The following is a 19,229-nucleotide window of genomic DNA, read 5'->3' as shown; positions in this document are numbered from 1 at the left end:
GGGCTGGAGGGAGACCAGCTAAAGCAGGGCGTGGGGAAAGGAGAGCAACCTTTGGGGTGCGTGCCCCGGGTTTAATTTCAGCGAGGCCTGAAAATGGGCACTCTGATCCCAGACAGCATGACATGCCACCCAGGATGGGCACGGGGCGCTGGGCAGGGTGGTGAGGAGGGGCCGTGTTTGGTGTTTTGGTGGTGATGGACCCTAAAGACCATCCCCCCCGGCAACAGCCCCATCCTGCAGCTGCTGGCCCTCCTCAGCTGCAGTGGTGGTCACCGCATGGTGGGACGTCAAAGGCGTTGAGCCCCAGCGCTGCTGACTCAAACGCTTTTAAAAAAAAAAACAACCAACCCAAGAGATTTGCTTACAAGGGAGAAGGGTTTGTTTCTCCTTGCCTTGTGAGCAGGAAGGGCGTTCAAGCTTTTCTTTACAGGCAACATTTTTAAATGAAAGATGACTGTCAAATAACATCACCTGCAGCTTGGCAAACAGAGAAACCAGCCCTGCCCGGACTCCTGCCAGAATCACAAGCTTTGGCGATAAGAACTGCTGGCAGGTTTCTGGCCTTTCAGGAGGCTGAATTGGGGTATTTTTATCCCTGTTTAGAGGAAGAGCTCTGTCCCTGCAAGGCCCCCAGACCAGGGCAGCTGTCCCTGAACTCCTGCAGCAGAGTATGCCCCACCATAACCTTCCTCCCCTGCCCCACGCCACCAAATCGTGGGTCTCCCCATTGCAGGATGCCCACAGACGTGCCCGTTGGTTGCACACATGGGACAGCTGCTAGCACGTGCGCCCGTGCGATGGTCACTGCCTTCTCCTCCTCTAGACCCAAGGTCAGTCTCGCGGTGGGTCACACCAACAAAGCAAGCTCTGGTCTGACGCCTACAAAAAATGCTCTTTCAGTGATAGGCTTCTGAAGAAACCTGGAGAAGCAGCTGTCCCTGGCCCTGCCCAGGGCATCCTCTCGAGATGACAGACCGGTGACGAGGGGACTAAGCTCTCTTAGGGATGCCACCGCTGCATTTGGTCTGTAACAACTTCCCAGCAGCTGGAGGAAAGCAATGAGACGTTGGATGCCCCCAAAGCTCTCTCACACCTGGGGCTGTCACCACCAGGGACTACTGGGACCCATGGAGCGAATGGTGGGAGGCAGGTCAGCCAGGGGAGGGGATGTGGGGTTTGGGGGGGGCCTGGCTCTCAGGGAGCTGGGTGTTGGGGATGTGCATGCAGACAAGGGCAGAGATTTGGGTTTGGTGCAAATCAGGCAGTAGGGACACAGGTGCAGAGGGGAAAATCAGAGCGGGAGAAGAGAGCTGCAGAGGAGAAGCATCATCAGCATCCAGGCTACTAAGTGTGACAGTGATTGACGTGGGAGAGGAGGGTGATGCTTACAAAGAGGTCTGATTCTGGGGAGCTCATGTGTGGCTCCCTCTTCCTAGTTTGAAGAGCTGCCTCCCCTTCCAGCCCAAGGTTTTCAGTTCAAGATGTGAAAAGCCTGTCCCTTCTCCTCCTACTTGGGCTCAACAGATCCCCATCAAACAAGGAACCGAGCAGCATATTTCTCCACATCGTGGTCTGCTGTGCCTGGAAATCAGCAAGCAGCTCCTTCCTACAAAAAAAAATAAAAATTACCCTGGTTCCCATGCAAGTGGTGGGGCTGGAAAGGATGGTCTGGGTGTTGCAAGGCCATGCTGGGTGTTACGTAAGGGGCCAGGTGAAATATTGCAACCCTCCCTTCCGAACCCAAATTCTCGGGGCTCTCCAAAGGCTTGATTGACCAAGGTGGGTTCATGATAGAGTTACTTCCCAAGGGAATCTGTATTTAGCAGCAGGGAAGTGCGGTAGGATGCATTTCCCTAGGGAAGCGGAGATCAGAGGGAGGGGAGATGGGGCAGGCGGCCAAGGGAAGCGGGGCAGACTGGTATGCGCAGGCTGCGTTTCCTCGGGGAAGATTCGTTTCATATGCAGGTATGTCTTCAAAGGGGACACCCAGGCGCAGGGGAACATGTGCTCCTGGGATGAATTGCCCCCCTTGGGAACCTGAGTGGAGAGGCAGATGCCTATGGGAGCCATTTCCCAGGGGATGGTTCTAGTTTGCTGCTGATTTTCCTAACAAAACGTAGTGATGTGGGATCTTCAAAAAGCCGGTGCAGCCTGGAAATGTCAGGGACCATTAGTGGCCAGAGCTTTGGAGATGGTAAATCTGCTGGCGTTTCCCGTTTTTTCCAAGCTAAAAGTAAGGTCCTGATGCAGCTGGCCGCCCTCCAGGGCTAGCTCTAAGCACAAGCCCTGCAAGACATCTTTCCCTACTCTGCTGATCCAGCAAATTGCGATCCGGCATCCCTCTTGGGAGAGAAAATTAAAGCAAACCGTCACATATCTCCAGCAGGAGCATATCTTGTGGCACACATGGTGGCTTGCCTCTCTGAATCCCCCATCGGGAAGCTTGAGCTGCCAGCTGAGCGAGCATTGATGTGTCCCCCCCGCCCACCCTCTTGACCAAACCCGAGGGGCAAAGGGGTGTCCTTGTGCCCCTTGGACAGGCACCTCCCCTCCGCCGGCCGAAGGCAGACCTCTCCCCTGCCCCCGGCACGGGCCAGGCGAGGGTTTGATGGATTGCAATCCTCCTCCGCCATGGTCAAAACAAAGGTCATGGCCTGAGGAAATTGCAAACAACTTTTGCCCACCGGCCCCGGAAGAACGGGTGCATTCATGACAAGGGGGTGAACTTTTTACGATCCCTCTGCCCTGGCAGCCTCTTTGGGAAAGGAATTTAAAAAAAAGTGGGCAAGGAACATGTGGCCTCCCCGGTGCTGACCAGAGGAGGAGGGGGCAGCCCTGAGATGCTGCTCCAGGCCCATGGCGAGCCCCTGCCCCTTCCCACCTTCTCCTCCTCCTCTGGTGAAGCTGCTCTGTCTCCTCTCTGCTGGGCAAGCACAGGGCCCTCAGGGCTCCCTGTTTGGGGGCTGGCTTTTAGGGCTCTTGTTATGGTCGAGAACAAGTTTGCAGTTTTTGTTAGCGCTTGGGAGACCCTAACGTTGGTTACGTATGTGCATAAATACGTGTACGACAACACTGCACACACAGACTGAGCTTGGGGCTGGGAGCAAGGCATTTGGGTCCGTTCCCACCTGCCAAGGTGAGTGGCTTTGCTTCACCTTCCTCTGCTTATGCCTCCTCCGCTGAACAAAAATTGCAGGTTCAAGGGCTGAAGGCGATGTAGGAGGGTCTCATCCCTCAAGAGATCCCTGGCTGCTTGGAGATGTTGCATTCTACGTCTCAGTGGGGGACAAAATCAGAATCTTGAAATTATTTTTCTAGTACCTATAACTAAACAAAATATTTCTATGAATACAAACCATTCATTTTAGCCTAAATCTGAGTCCTCCTGATAGTCTTGCCTTTCTGTGCAAGGTGGTGTCTCCCATGCTAAATTGTGGTGACTAGTAAGAAAATTCAAGGCAGTAACTAGATGCAGGATTCTCTGTTTTTAGGGAAACACACAAAACAACAAAAAACCCCACTCTAAAACACTACGGGCACTCTAGTTATTCCCTTGCTGTTAGGCACCTCCCTAAAGACCATCAGCAAAGCCTTCCTAGAGTGGAAGCTCTCCCCAGGGGCTGACCCATGATGGGGTTGGGAGGCTGCCATTTATTTTCACATCCAAACTGGGCTCTAAACTGATTCCCATTGAAACCGATTTATCCACCCACCCCCAAGTCAAGCCTGCATGGGTTAGCCAAGTGCTCTGAGATGGCTGGACAAAAAGCTGGAGGTGGGAAGCATCCCATTTCTCAGGGAGACGGTGTCTAGAGAAGCTGAGAGTTTAAAGCATCAGCCTAAGAACTCAGGAAAGCCCACTCTTAGTACAAGGGGGTAGCTTTGCTAATCCATGGAGGAGGAGAAGAAATGAGAATTGTGGATAGAAGAAAGGAAGAAAGGTAAAGAATTAAGGGGTACACGTGGCCTATCTTGATACCGCCTGTTACACTCATGATAGCATCTTGTTGAGGTTAGGACGTGGCATTTCCTATAGCACAGATAAGCTTTGTCTTCGCCTGGGCTGCAAGGCAGTTCTAAAAGCAGCGACTTTCCGCCCCTTCCCCGGGACTGGTTCCAATTAGCACCGGCTCCGCTCAGTGCCGGCTTAGCCCCAGGATTAGAACTCTCCCCCTGCCAATCCCCTCTGACCCAAACGCTTCCTGGGACTGATGGGGCGATGGAATTCCTCCCCTTCCTAAATTGGACAGCTTGCTCTCGTCACCCTGAACTCTGGCCCCTGCCAGGGGGAGAGGGGGAAGGGGGATACGTGACAGAGAGCAGCCCTTCGCCCACCTTCGGGAACAACTTACCTTGCCCTGGCTCGGAGAAGCCAACGTCCTCAAACAGCCTTTGCAGGGCCTGGAGCTGTGTCCATGCTGGGAAGTGCTCGCTGGGATGCTTGGCTTCACAGCAGGGGCAGGTCCCACACCCAGCTGGTGGTTTTGGGGTGTTTGAGACATAAAGGTGCAGCAGATGGCATCCCAGCCTTTGCCTTACACCCAGGGGTGGGGAGATGCCAACGTACGCTTGTGCAGTCGTCTTTGTATGTAAAACATGCAAGCATGTGGCAGGAAAAGTCACCCTCAGACCAAGCCTTGGAGGGTACAGCGAGTCCCTGAACAGCCCCAGGAGCCAGGGATGTACTGGGAATTTTACAGTCATCTCTTGATCAATTCATAGAATCATAGAATGGTTTGCGTTGGAAAGCACCTTAAGGATCATCTAGTTCCAACCCCCCTGCCATGGGCAGGGACACCTCCCACTAGACCAGGCTGCTCAAAGCCCCATCCAGCCTGGCCTTGAACACCTCCAGGGATGGGGCATCCACAGCTTCTCTGGGCAACCTGTTCCAGTGCCTCACTACCCTCACATTTTCTTCCTACTATCTAATCTAAATCCCTGCTCTTTCAGTTTAAAACTGTTACTCCTCATCCTGTCACTACACTCCCTGACAAAGAGTCCCTTTTGATCTTTCCTGTAAGCTTCCTTTGAGTACTGGAAGGCTGCTGTAAGGTCTCCCCAGAGCCTTCTCTTCTCCAGGCTGAACAACTCCAACTCTCTCAGCCTGTCCTTATAGGAGAGGTACTCCAGCTCTATGATCGTCTTCGTGGCCCTCCTCTGGACTCACTCAACAGGTCCATGTTCTTCTCATGTTGGGGGCCCCAGAGCTAGATGCACTACTCCAGGTACGGTCTCACCAGAGTGGAGTAGAGGGGCAGAATCACCTCCCTCGACCTGCTGGCCATACTTCTTTTGATGCAGCCCAGGATGCGGTTGGCTTTCTAGGCTGCAAGCACACATTGCCAGCTCATGTTGAGCTTCTCATCCACCAACACCCCAAAGTCCTTCTCCTCAGGGCTGCTCTCAATCCATTCTCTGCCCAGCCTGTATTTGTGCTTGGGATTGCCCCGACCTATGTGCAGGACCTTGCACTTGGTCTTGTTGAACTTCATGAAGTTCACATGCAATTCATTCACTTGGGCTCATTTGCCCATCTTCGTAAAATGCTGGCAGCCTGAGGGGATGAACTTGCTGCCTAGGGCACACAGAGGGACACAAGAGCTACAAGGAGAGGATGAGGTCCCTGGTGTGTCCAGCAAGTGTTTGGTCTCATGTCGCAGATAAATGTTTTGTGAGTGTCTCTTTGCAGAGGCAGCTTCAGTGCTGTGAGCCAGGGGAATGTGCTGGGCTCGGGAGCAGTACTGGCCCCAGTGAGACTCCCGCAGGAGGGGCAGACGGAGCCCATGGTGTAAGCAGGCTGCTTTGCAAAGCTGTTTTGGCAGGAGAAGATGTGAGCAAGAGCATCTGTTACAAGCTCTGGAGGAGACAGAGGGAGCTTTCAGCAGCTACAGCTGGGGAGGAAAGGGAAGGGGCATGAGCATGCGCCTGGGAGCCTTCGTGCCCCCTGCCTTCTGCTCTTCATCCCCCGTGCCTCCTTTTACTGGCACCAACTTTTAAGGAAAATTAAAGCCTTGGTTTTGTCCTGCTGACAAGCTGCTGAATCAGCAAAATTAACCAAGTTATTCTTTCAGGGACCAGCTGAGCAAGGGCCAAGTGCAAGCTGCCTTCATGCACCTACAGCAGGCACCTTCCTACGTGAAATAGTATGGGCAGGTCCCAGCTTTGGTGCCAAAGCCCTCGTAAGAAAGTCTTCCAACACCTCTGTGCTGGGAGGGCTGCAACCACTGCTCCGTCTCACATGGGAGATTTAATGAACAGCAAATGGCAAGCATCGTTTAGGGTCTAATATGGATTTGGACCACTGCACATGAACTCAAAAGGCTTCCTATCCCTCTAACATCCCCCAAGGGCCACCATACCCTATGCTGCTTAGTATTAGAGGAACACAAAAGGGAACCACGTAGGCTAAATTAATTCCTCCTTCATAGCAGCATCACTCCTTCAGCTTTACACAAGGGCAGTCACCCTTTTCTAAAGCAAAGAGAGGTTTTGCGCATGTTTCGGGGAACGGACTACCTATGACCCAAGACCAGGCGGTGTTTTGGGGAGGGAAGCAGGCTTTTCAGCACACCTGGGCTGCAGAAAAACCCGCAGCCCACCAGGGACTCAGGGGAAAGCGGTGACACCATCTCATTTCCACAACTGGGTTGTTCGTAGGCTGACAGCTGTGTTTCGGAAGGGGAAACGATCCCAATTAGCTTTCCAGGTGCTCTCTTGTAAATGGCTTTCAGGTGGTACAACCGGGTCTGACTGCAGTCCAGGGCTTTGTCTCTCTGAAAAAAGCCCTCAGTGTTCCCCTCCCGCCCCCATCCGCTCCCCCCTTACAGAGGAAGAGGGATACCATCCAGGAGACAAGAAAACACACATACAGCATGGGTAATTGCTATTTTAAGAACGTACTTTATACAAAATAACCAATTCATATGGAAATAAAATCTACAGACCTCCAAGGATCAAGCTTTTAAAAAAGTTCTTTAAAAAAATTACCCAACACACAGTATTAAACTAACTATTGAGGTAACTGTCGCTCTTGGGGAACAAAGGTAATCAGCAGACCAAGACAAAATATACACAATATAAAAATAAATAGCATTCCCCTTTCCAGTATTGACCAGGAAAGTTCACACAACTTTGCAGCAGCAGGAGAGAGAAGAGGATCCCTGACACTGTGCTCTACGGGACGGGGAGGGAGGCGGGGGCAAGAGCCGGGGCTCCTGGGCACCAGGCGATGGAGAGGTGCAGGATCTGAGCCCCCCACTGGGGAGAGCAGCACTGGGGCGAGCAACTCCAGCATGAACTCCTTCCACTGAGAAAATCAGGCTATCAAATCCAACCTTTCCTAAACAGCATGGGCAGCCGGCTAGCTCAGTTTCTAACCGAGCCAAAGATGAGCAGGACCAGCCCTCAAGCGTTAGGTCCCACCACCCAGCAAAACGCCCTGAGCCCCATGCAGGTCAGATTCCCCCCACTGAAGAATGCGGGCAGGGGTTGTTTTCACAGCTTGGTGTGGGAGGTCTCTGCTGCAGCATCAGCTCACCCTCCTGTTGCCCTGGGACAGTTGCAATCAGTTGACAAGGACCAGGCTTTTGCCCCCATGGCCCCTAGACCCCCCTCCCCGCCCAACAACAAAAAGCACAGCAACATAAGAACAGCCTCACCCCAAAAGAGAAAGGCCCCCGTTTTCTCCTTGTGCCCCCAACAGACAGATTACATTCTTTACAAACTTACAATAATACAAAAAAAACCCAACCCAACATCAACCAACTTCAGAAAAAAGGATGTAGTGGCATAGGCTCTCCCGCTACCTCCCCCATCAATGCCAAGTGAAGCAGCAGCGGGTCGCTCCCCTCCCCCAGAGGCATTAAATCCGTGGTGCACCCACCCCTCGCTCCGAGGCAGTAACAGGGAACTCCTCTTCCATGTGCTCTGCCTCTTCAGAGAGGCAAGGCGGCTCACTTTTACCAACTTGCTCCCTTCCCTTTCTACCTTCCCCACCACAGAGGAAGCAACCAGCTCTCTCCCGACTACCTTAATCAATCCAACAGTAGATGGGAAAGCAGCAACCTGGTGTGGATAAAATGCAGAGCCACAGAAAGCACCTCGCTTCCCACTCAAACTGTGAAGGCCCGCAGCATTTCATAGCCGTTTGCTCCCTGAAACAATATGGGAAGGTCGATGTTGCACTGCTGCACGTTATTATTGCTCAGGAAAAAATCAGGCAGCGGTGTTCATTGATCTATCAAGGAAGAGAGGCAACAGCTTTCACAGTTGTACACAGTATATATTTTTAATCTAAGCCCCCTTGGAGGCAGACACACCAGGATCATGCACAGGAACCCTGCACAAGGGCCAGGAGCAAATCCTTATGCTATCAGAGGGACAGGCATCGCTGTGCCAGGAAGGCAAACCCTGGGACCATGGGGGAGAACTAAAGAGCCACTGAGGACACCTTAAATTCACGAGGAGAATAAATGTGTACTCCCCACCTGCTTTTTATATGCGTGTGCAGAGGAGACAGCTGGCAAGTTCAACCTTCTGCCCTTCTACTCACGTGGGCAGCGAGCTTTCATCTCTGCACTTGACAGCAACCGACTGCAGCAAAGTGAGCAGAGGGAGAGAAACTTGAAAGCTAGGAAGCAAGGACAGGGGAAACGTTGGCTCATGACACAAAAGGGGATCAGAGGACTTGCCAGACTAAAAGTTGAGGCCCAAGCTCCTTTAGCTGCCTGACTGGCTTCAGAAAGGGAGATCGCTCCTCTGACATACTCAACAGTGTTTGAATGCACTAAGTGTCTGCTTGTCTCTCACTAATTTCAAGGCCAAAGGAGTCCCTAATGGCCATCTGGTCTAACTTTGTCCACAACAAGGCTATTTTGCCCACATAGAGTCAGTTCCACTTTTATTTAGAAGGTATTCCACTTCCTACACTTCTGCTAGCGAGCCATGTGTTTCCAAACAATAAGGGCAAAGGACAGAGGGACTTGCTAGAGCTGGTGACAATCCCAATTAATCCTCAGCCCTAATGAATCCTTCATCCCCTCTTCCACTGGTAGGTGTAGCTCTTGTTCTCTCCTGGATGCACTGTCCGCTTTGGCATCCATGTTTCAAAAGAAGGAAGACCTTTACCAAAAGAAATCTAGGCCACTGCTGCAGATTAAGTAAAAAAAAAGCTCAGTCGATGCAAGTCCAGCAGTGCTAAAACTACAAAACGCTCCACGGTCCTCAAATACTGCGTGTGAGCCAAGGCAGGAGAGTAATCAAAAAGGGCATGGCATCACACAGCTTGCAACACCTGTGCTTCGAAGGTACACTTGGATGTTTTAGTTTTAAATACATACAACCTTGTCCTGAATTTCCTTGCCTAGGACTGGACCGACCCTCGCTCTTGTCATCCCAGGAACTCCTATTTGGAAACAGCTGGAAATGGATCCCCCCCCCCAGCTCTTTTTCAGAGAGGGAGGTGGACAGCGGAGAGTGAAAATCAGAACGCGTAGTTCATTATGTGCTGGTTAAAAGAGTTTTCCTTCCGCATGGGCGGCAGGGGTCCTGCCAAGCCCGAATGTGCATTACCCCCATCTGTATGTTAAACAGGTACAGATGGGGAAAGGCTGGAAGGTCAACGTTTGAGATGCTTTCTCGGTTACAATAAGCACATGCTCTTAAAGCTTGTCACATGGCCTGCAGCTGCAACACTACTTTCATAGCCTGCTATCTCAATCTCAGCCTTACAGAAAGGATATGGCACTCACACACCTGCTCTTCAACCGCCAGCACTGTACTTAAAGTGAAACAGGAATTCTGCAAGAGCGAACTCCTCTACCAGCAATGCACCCCAGTAAAAACTCTTTTAAGGGGATGCTCTGATTAAGCGTAGACCCAATCACACGGCTGCTCTGCAGTGAGGGGAACCAGAAGCAACCACAGCATCACCAGTTCCTCTGTTTGTCTTCTCCAAGCTACCCCTCGGGATGGTGGTTCCCTGTCACTTGGTTCAGCACCTTCTCCCAAACTCCACAATGCAGACGGCAACGCCATCTCCTCAGAAAGGGAAAGCAGAACAAAGCCATTGAGAGCAAAGCAACAGCCCTGGCTGAACACAGAGATGCACAGAAGACTGACAGAGATCAACAGAGGGAAAAAAAAGGTTGTTTTCTAATTACACATGGAGAAGTGTTGGGGTGAGAAGTTGCAGGAGAACCGCCTCAGCAGAATGAAAGACAGCCTCTGTGACTAGCTTTCAGATAAGACATCAAGAAGCTGATAGCGCTCCAAGACCCCGAGAAACCACACTTACAAAAATATACACAGGAGATTTGTTTCAGAAAGTCTGCATGGGAAAGGCATTTGGCAGACAAGAAAGGATCAGAAGCTCTTCCAAGAAAAGTGTCTCCATGTACTTTAAAGTCACAAATCAAACCAGTTGGGCCTTGAAGCTTCAAATTTACTTTCCTCTTTTGTCCTCCTCATTGCAGTCTGGTGACTTGGATTGCTACTGAGTGGTTTGGTGGGTCACACCATGGAATTTATAGACTGCAAACTTATGCTGGACACAGCTAAAAATCACTGTGAAGCCTCAGTGACTGCCCTTCTTAAAATACTTAAGTTGAATTGCCAGGGCCTTTGGTGCTTAAGACGCCTGAAGCTTCCAGCGTCCCAGGGGAAGCTTATACAATGTAATTTATAATGGCAATTGAACATCTTGGGAATTTGGGAACACCACACACCACTTGCAAAGGGCGAGGTGGTGGGGAGAGCAAGACGCTAAGAGGCCCGAGTAGGGTAAAAAGCTCTTCTGAGAATATTGGTAATTTTTGGCATGCTCCAAGCACAGTCAACATCATATTTGTTCTACGTATTATATAGCCTCGTTTAACATGAAATCCGAAATTACAGCAAAACACATCCTCCGTATGAGAAAAGTAAAAGCTACAGGAAACTTTGCAACGTCACTAGCTCAAGATGCTTGCTGAAGAAGAACCAACTGCTAATATACTATACTACAACAATGCTGGAGGACGAGAAAGAGGGCTTCCAACCAGAGTCCATAATTTCCCTGTATTGTGTTAAAATATTATTTAAGCTAATGACACAAGTATGGCACTCAAAAGCCAGGGTATTTTAAAATGCAGGTACACGTCTCCTGCACTGTATGACAACCCATGGCAAAAAGTACCACCCTGTACATAAAGAGCTGCCATGTTACTCTCTTCTAAATCCTTCCGTAAATGCGTCTCTTTCACAATATCTACAAAACAGCCCTGTGCAGCACAGGTTGGGAAACCATAAACTATAAAATTCACATTTTCTGCTTCTCCCCGCGCATTTCCATTTATGTTCCACCCCAGCAATCCGCTCCCATCCCCATGCGCTCTGAGGGGTGCCAATTTTCTGTGATTTGTTCAGATTGTACCTGAGCTAGAGCTCTGATTTTCTGGGCATTCCTAGATGTCATCATAAAAAGAAAAGAAAACCAACCCAAACACTTATGAACAAAGCATTTGAATGTCTGGAAACTCTGAGCTAAGATTGCACAAGCAGCTCTCTATCTAGTGTGCCCTGTCCCCAGGATAGCCCTATCCCTGTAGCACAGCCATAGTTCCCCCTACACTATATTAGTACTTTTCTAATATAAACCATGTGTCCTCACAACAGCAGCTTGTTAGTCACTTTAATAAGAATTACTGACTACATCAAAAGCCATTTACCTAGAAACTTTCCCAGGAGGAGTCAGCTTCACTACTCTTTTTGTCTACCACCTGCAAGTCAAACACTTCTCCCAGATTTCCATTATGTCAGGTAAGGGATAATATCTTCATGTCACACACTCCATATAGGATCCTCAGGGTATCTATCACTGTCTAACACTCCACTACGCTCTCCAGGCAGACCACAAGCAATTCTTGCATTTCTTATTTGTCCCCTGTTTTGATCTGGGCTTGGTACTCATCCAGATACCATGACCACTAGAACCATGTTTTCAGTGACAGTTCCAGCTGAAGACCAAGAGTGCTTCAGCTTGGGGTTTGTTTTTTTTTTTTATAGCTTCTAAAAACCTCCTGTCCCACAAAGTTCACAATAAGCTGAACAAAAGGCACTTCAAATATTTGGGTAACCATCTGTGATACAGAAGACACAGACCGAAGTACGGCAGGGGTTGTTTGCAGAATCTACATTCATATTTTCCAGAATTTCGAATACTTTGCTACAAGTTACATTTTACAGTTCCTCTATTTTTAAATGTGTTATTTGAAATTATTTTTATATCTACAATGAACTAAAGACTGCTTTACAAGGAGAATCAACTGTGTTTTCATTTGTCCCAGGTTTATTGTCTTGAAGATCAGTTATACTTGCACAGTTTTTCATAAATACCTACTACTGCTTCAGTACCTCCATTCAGGAAAGGATCCAGACCTTCATTTCCAAGCAGCTGGGGCACTTCTGAAAACCCACTGCCAGCTGACGAGTCAGCAGCAGACCCTCAGATCTGGGACAAATTCGGATAAGCCGTAGCATAATGGTCTTGGCTGGGAAGAGCAGTTACCTGCTTCTCAGTCAAAGGAAAACCTTCAGCATCCTCTATTCCAGTTTCTACCAATCCACCAGCGACAACGCTCCCTGACAGATGAACACAAATGAAAAAAAAAACAACCAGCACCAAAAAAAATATCTCCCTTTCATAATGTAATGGCACCTATAGATAAGTGTTGTAAGTAATTCATATTATATTAAAGTCTTCCTTTGTGGAGGAGCCAGCTGTCCCAGGCGACTCACTGGACTAAGCAGACAGCAGCTATAGTTCACAGGCGAGCTGCAGCAGTGAGTAAGAACTGCATTTATAAACACGCTTGTGGGAATAGCATGAAGTTTAACTCCTGTTAGGTTTGGAAAATGCTTTGGCCCTACACAGCTCATCAGAGGCAAGGGTACTGAGCAGGGAGACTCATTGGTAAGAGGGCACTAATGTGGCAGTCCTTCCTTGTTCTAACTATTTCAAGAAAGAACATTTCTCATGTTTTAGGCTTTTTGTGCTTCCAAAAGCTTCGGACAGAAGGAGTAATGGCTCAGTCAGATGCTACCTGCCGTTTGCTCAAACAGCTTTGCCAGCACATGGTAGATCTACACAGAGGACAAAGACAAAGACAAAGTTGCGCATGCTAGTGCTATCCAGCTAAAGATACGGGTGACGGCATCATCCAAGACAACAAAGCAGCTGGAAAAGTTCTCTGGAAACCTGGAGACAGAGACCCTGCCCTTGCTGGTACCATCGACTAAAGGGCATGCTGCTCTGTCCTCACTTTTGCTGTCAATTAGGCTTTTGCTAGCACAATTTGTCCAACACATTGGAACATCCTCCTTTTAACCGTACTGCTGTCCCCCCAGTGCAACCAGCAGCCTGCATTAAGGCTGTTGCGCCAGCAGATCTTGCTGTCCAGTCTTGCAGTGTATCAATTCCACCTTGTTTTACCCTAGCTCCCCCAAGAATAATCAGCTGCCTTAGCTTTAAGGCGTGAATAAACATCTGAAGACGAGATTCCCACCAAACTAATTTGTCAAATCTACATTTGAATGTCAGTGTTGACAAAGCACTGGCATGCAGGGGTTCCCCAGCGCAGTACTGCAACTGGTGAGGAACCCACTGCAGACTGTGTATAGCCTCCGAGAGAAGCTACCACTAGCCCTGTAGGACTTGCTGCTACAGCATCAAATGATGACAAAGGTAAACCAACTCAACTCAAGCACACGGCCCTCTCGTTCCTCACCCCCTGAGCCATGCCACCTCAACGTTTGATTTCAAATCAATGCTTTCTGATTCACCTACAACTTGAAAATACCAAATCCAACTCCATAGGCCAACGAATGGCTCACACTGCAGCACACCAACCATTCCCCCAAAGCAGCCTCATGCTCCTGCTCCACAGGCAACTGAGAGTGGTCAGGAACCCTGGAGTACCTTCTGCTTCTCTGCTGCTAAGAAGTGAATATAGACAAAGGACAGAGAAAGAAAGGTGGAGATTCTGCTCCGCTCCTCTCCTTGGGCAGCAGCACAATACAGATTTGCACAATATTTGTTCTACCGAATAGATGCTGCTCCATCCCCAGCTGCACCAGTTTCACCAAAAGGAATGTAAGATGACCAGTTATGCCATTTTCTGTTTTCTAGAGCATACATTTGTCCTATCAGAAAGGCAGGGAGAAGGGTACTATACTAGCAGAAGGGACAATGCCATGAGTATCCTGTCCTGGTTTCAATTCCTGGTCCTGGTTTCCTTGTTCCCCCACGATGACAGGAGCTGGAAGTGCACTCAGGCCCTGGATCCAGAGGGGGCAGAGGTGGGGGCGAGGGGGGAAGGAGGAAGAAGACAGGAGAAAGAGGAGGACACGTTATGCTCCTGAGCAATTCCTGCTATTAAGTCAACCAACCGTCGGGTTGTCTCTTGGTTGCAGAGGATAGGAAAGAGGACAGCATGTCATCCATCACATGTTCCGTCACCTCTCTCCGCTTCCCTCAAACCCTCACTCTATCCTGAATGATTTCAGTGTGATATGATTGTAAACAGTTAAGGATTCCTCCAGTGCTAAGCCCACTACAAGCTGGGCCCACCACCTCCCCCATTATGTACAATACATTCACCAACAACAGAAATTTATTTAAAAAGGCAACAGGTTAAATTCTGTAAACTGGATCCAGCTCCAAAACACACACGTTAATACTACAAGTAAAATTCCATCATCATCCTCTTCCACCCTGAAAAATATACCTGAGTTTAGCAGTCAATGAAAGTTTCTGCCCCCACCCCCGCCCTCCCCACCCAAAAAATCCCTCAAACCCTGAACGAGACGCAGTCTCCGGTCACAGAAAGCCACTAGTTTGCGATGCTTTCCCTGCGGTGGCGAGCCAGCTGCTCGGCTGGCTGGGGCCCAGCACCGCTCCAGGTTTCCAACACAAAAGCCGTTGCGGCACCATGTTCCACGGACCCAGGAAGCTACATGCTGCTCGGGTGAGAGGAGGGTGGAAGGAAGGTCTGCCCCTCCTCCCCCTTGTCCAAATCACGTGTGGCTTTCATCTTCGTGAGGTCCTTCCTTCCTCGGACTAGCTCTGGAAGAGGAAGAACAAGAGTTGGAGGCTCTAACTGTCAGCTTTAGAAAGGAATAACCTCATGACTGCATGCAACCAGTTCAAAGCTAGCACTATCGGTCCACCTTGGTTACATTTTACATTCAGCTAAGACTACAGAGACATCCCCAACTCCTCTGCAGAGCAGTAGTTCACTTCCCAGCTTCCTCCAGTGCTTCCCACTCCCAACACTTCACTCCTTTAACCGGTGGTCAGAAAAAGACTCGCATTTCAACTCTGCTCTCTTTAGTGGCCCTTACTTGATCCAGAGGCAACGCTGATGGTTTTTGTGGCGTCAGATCTTCCCGGGACATGGTTGCTGTAGGCATCTTCGGGAAGGGAACTTGAGCCTGATGCATTTGCATTCTGGAGCCAGGTTGAATGGAGAGAGTTTTAGCACATGAGCATCAAGAGCAAATCCCATCTACTTGGTTGAATGCATACGTACAACATTCGCATACAAGCATGCATCTCGTGTATTTTTCTTTCTGGCTTCCCCCCAAAACACAACCTTTAATCCATACCCCCCTCCAATGGCTTAGTTGTAAGCCAAGCCCCCTGAATACTTGAAGAAGGACTGTCATGCTGGGACTATGACAAAACACTGGCAGTTGAAGCACATTTACAAAATCTGAACAGGGAATTTTTGGAGTAGCAGAATTTTCCACTTGGGAATATAATGTGATATGCACAATCTCAGTGAGAAGTAATTTTCTGTGAGGAAAATTTGAGACAGAGAGGAAGGGCAAAGCAAGAAGAGGGGAAAAGGGGGGACAACATTAAAGTAAAGGAGTTCATAACAAGTTCATAACTTTAGTTAACTACTCTGCCCCTCTATGAGAAAGATGTAATAAAATTCTTGCAAAGAAAACGGTAGGAGCTCATTTGATTATGAGATGCACAACCCTGGATGGATGACACATTAACAAAACACTGTCAGGTAAAACAAAGCACCGGTGTGGGGATGAGGCGGATGGGACAGGCTAACAGGTCTCCATGATGGCTATGGCTACTTGCTTTTAAGGACCTGCAACAAGACTCTCTCCAGCTTACAGAAAGGTCTTACACCCTTTTACTCCAAGGGTGTAAAAGTCATCTGTTAGCCTCTCAACAGCACTTGCCATCTCCTCTGACTTCAACCCATGTCCTTCCAAGGATATCCAACACTTATCACCCAGGCATCACCCCCCTCCCGCCTTGCAGAAAACGCAGTCTTACCCCGAGGGTCTATACAAGTCCTGGGGTGGCCCCCCCATGCCACCTCCACTGCCTCTCTGCTCCATCAGCAAGGCCTGAAAGTGACCTACATTCTCCTCCCGGCAGCGGTACAGGGGTCCCTCCTGAGAGAGGCCGTTGGCCTGGCCGGAGGCTGGATGATGAGACAGGTGAGCATTCATGGGCGATCCATATGTCCTGGGCTGGAAGTGACTGGCAGGATGCCGGGATGTATAAGGAGAGCCAGTCTGCAGCATCACCCCATGGGGAGGAAAAGCCGAGGGGCCGAATCCCATCCCTGAACCCAGGTGCGGTGGGGGGGCTCCATAGAGGAACTCCCCCGCTGCCACCGAGCTTTGCCTCTTCGTGGCTGCGTTGTGGTTGTCCAAATCAAGGAACTCTTTGGGACTCTCTGGCCTCTCCTGGGACTCCTCGGACTTCTCGTCTTCAGGCCCCAGATCCTGCCCGTCGTTCGGAGAAACCTCTTTGGCACTCGCTAGGTCCATGCGGTTGGGAGAGGCCAGGGCGGCGCTCAGTGCCTCGCAGCCCTGCAAGCCGCTGGCAGACCCCCGCTCCGGAAAAGGGGGTCTGGCCAGGGGTGGATGGGCGGTGGGGTGCCCGCTGGGGCTGGCCTGGGGGTGGAGAGGCCTCTGCCAGTCCGAGTAGCCCTGCGGACAGGCGTAGTAGGGCGGTCGCTGGTAGTGGTGGTAGGAAGGTTGAGGCTGCGGCTGGTAGGGGTAGGGCATGCCCTGGGGGGGTCGATACCGGGGGAAGACGCCGGGGTGGGCGCTGCTTGGCTGGAAACCCCGCGGGGGAAAATGCTGGGGGTGGGAAGCAGGAGGAGGAGGCTTTCCCCCCATCACGGGGCCGAAACCCTGCAGGCTTGGGTTGATGTGGTACCGCCCGGCCGAATTCGGGTATTCCAGCCCGGGCATGTAGAGAGGGTGGAACTGGTTGGGGGTGGCCCCCATGGAGCCGGCGTCCACGCTGGGGAGGCCGCTGCCCTGCCCCATGCAAGGCACGGCTGCGTCAGGCAGACCTTTCCCCCCGCCACAGAGGGGCTTCTCCAGCAGGTTGGTGGCTAGCGCTTTCCCCTCAGCGCCAGCTGCCGGCCCCTCGCCCGTCGCCCCATTTTCAGGCAGGGGACCCCCTCTCTCAGAGGTGGGCACCAGGTCCCTCACGCAGCCTGGGCCACCGGCGTAGCCACTCTCCGCCGGCCATGGGCCTTTGCCCTGCCCTGTCTTCAGGTCGCCCTTCACGCTGGAGCCGTCCCCCTCCCCGTCTGGGGGCAAGGTACGCCTGGTGCACTCCATGGGCAGCGGGGGCTTGGGATGAGGTAGGAGTTTGGTGTAGGCCCCGTCGGGAATGCCGATGCACTGAGCCTTCTCGTCCACACCTGCCGGCGGCTCTACTGGAAAGAGAGGGAGGAAAAGTCACACATCAGTCTAATTTCAGAAATTGGCCCTCTCAGCCTGACACATACGCACACCTACTCACGCTCACCCAAAGCACACGTGCCAAAGAGTAATTCCTGCCAGCTGCAGTAGGTCTACCAAAGTAGCCTCTCAGCATCCTCTCCTGCTGCTGACCCAAAGTTGCTAGGCAGCTCCACCCGACAAGTCGCTAACATCTGGATCGAGAAATCATCCCACTTTTGTGCAAATGGAAGAGAGAAAGGAGTGACTTTCTAAAGCCATGAAGGTCTTTCCAGCGTAAGTACTCCAAAGCCTACAGCGTCTTGTCCTCTACTCAAACCTCTCTACTGGAATGTTGGAGCATGGCACCAGGACAACTGCTCTTTTGCGGGGTTGCAGCCTCCCTCTCACATAGTCCTCCCTTCAGAGACCTTTAGCAATTCTGGAGTGCATTTTTGCAAACTTGGGTGACCTTTAGTAGCTGCTTCTTTTAAAAGAGCTCTTTTAAAAAACACTCATGAGGTTGCACCTCTCTTGGAAAAGTGGCATGCGTGGTCTGAACCCTCAAGATACAGGCACACTGCTGTTTGCAAGCCACTGAAAAAATGACACCTCCACCAGACTAAGATTGCACATGTGGGTTTGGTCTGACACATGGGTGTGCAGAGGCTGCCTAATGGAGAGGCAGAGTTGGGAAATAATGCAGTGGGGTCCACGTGACAGCAAGATAAGAAGTCGGGCTAACAGCAGCTTGATTTCAGGCTGTGTTGCCCCTTCTGGTCGACAAACACCACTTGCCCACAGCTTGGGCAGAAGTGCTACCACACACTGAGATGCTGCGAGGCTGATCACAGCCATATTTTAACCAACTGTGATTTGGAGATGCGGCTACTCTGCCCTGCAATCACTCAACGTCCTCCCCCAGTCTCTGTTCTGTATCCAGCACAGTTAAATGATGATGGCTTTTAAGCAATGCCACACAAGGAAAGAGTTTCCTCTTAGTGCAAAGCACACGAGGGATCGATAAAAGATGCAAGGGTTTTGATCTCTAGTTTACCAGCTAGAATTAATGAAAAAAAAATTTTTTTTTTGATCTCTGGGGTTTTTTGATCTTTACTTTAGGTTTGTTTTCTTTTTAAGGGTTTTTTTTTGATGTTTAGTTTACCAGTTAGAAAAAATGAAATTCAACTGGAAAGAAACTCGTGATGGCACACACGACATTCTGCTATCCCACCTGAACTGACACAGCTGCTCAGGGGCTTTCGGGCCGTCCTGTTGTGTGAAGATTTTGAGATGTTGAGAGCTCACAAGGCACATGGGCATTTCAGAGGAGAAGCCATACTGACGTATACTCAAAGGGGTATATTTAAACCCTTTATTCACATAATGTCTTCTTTCCTTACCTAACTTTCTGCAGATCCAATTTTTATATTAACTCCAAGTGAGCTCTAGAAGCATCACAGCCTATGTTTTGCATT

General features: G+C 50.3%; 1 protein-coding gene across 3 annotated transcripts in view; it reads right to left on the bottom strand.

The window, feature by feature from the left end:
* Positions 1 to 6,879: 6,879 nt before the first annotated feature.
* CECR2 (CECR2 histone acetyl-lysine reader) overlaps positions 6,880 to 19,229 on the bottom strand; it is a 105,002-nt gene continuing 92,652 nt past the window's right edge. For 2 of the 3 annotated variants that reach the window (XM_074584751.1, XM_074584771.1), the window contains 3 exons: positions 16,340 to 17,747; positions 15,382 to 15,487; positions 6,880 to 15,103 (listed from right to left, as the gene is read on the bottom strand). In XM_074584751.1, the coding sequence (XP_074440852.1) occupies positions 15,098 to 15,103; positions 15,382 to 15,487; positions 16,340 to 17,747 (1,520 nt within the window). In that variant the 3' untranslated portion in view covers positions 6,880 to 15,097. The remainder of the gene's footprint in view (positions 15,104 to 15,381; positions 15,488 to 16,339; positions 17,748 to 19,229) is intronic. The other variant, XM_074584759.1, reaches the window with a different exon arrangement.

The sequence above is a fragment of the Larus michahellis genome, chromosome 1 (genome assembly GCF_964199755.1).
Source record: "Larus michahellis chromosome 1, bLarMic1.1, whole genome shotgun sequence".
Classification (NCBI taxonomy): Eukaryota; Metazoa; Chordata; class Aves; order Charadriiformes; family Laridae; genus Larus; species Larus michahellis.
The sequence above is the reverse complement of the archived record's forward strand: the minus strand, read 5'-3'. Positions and strand labels throughout refer to the sequence as shown.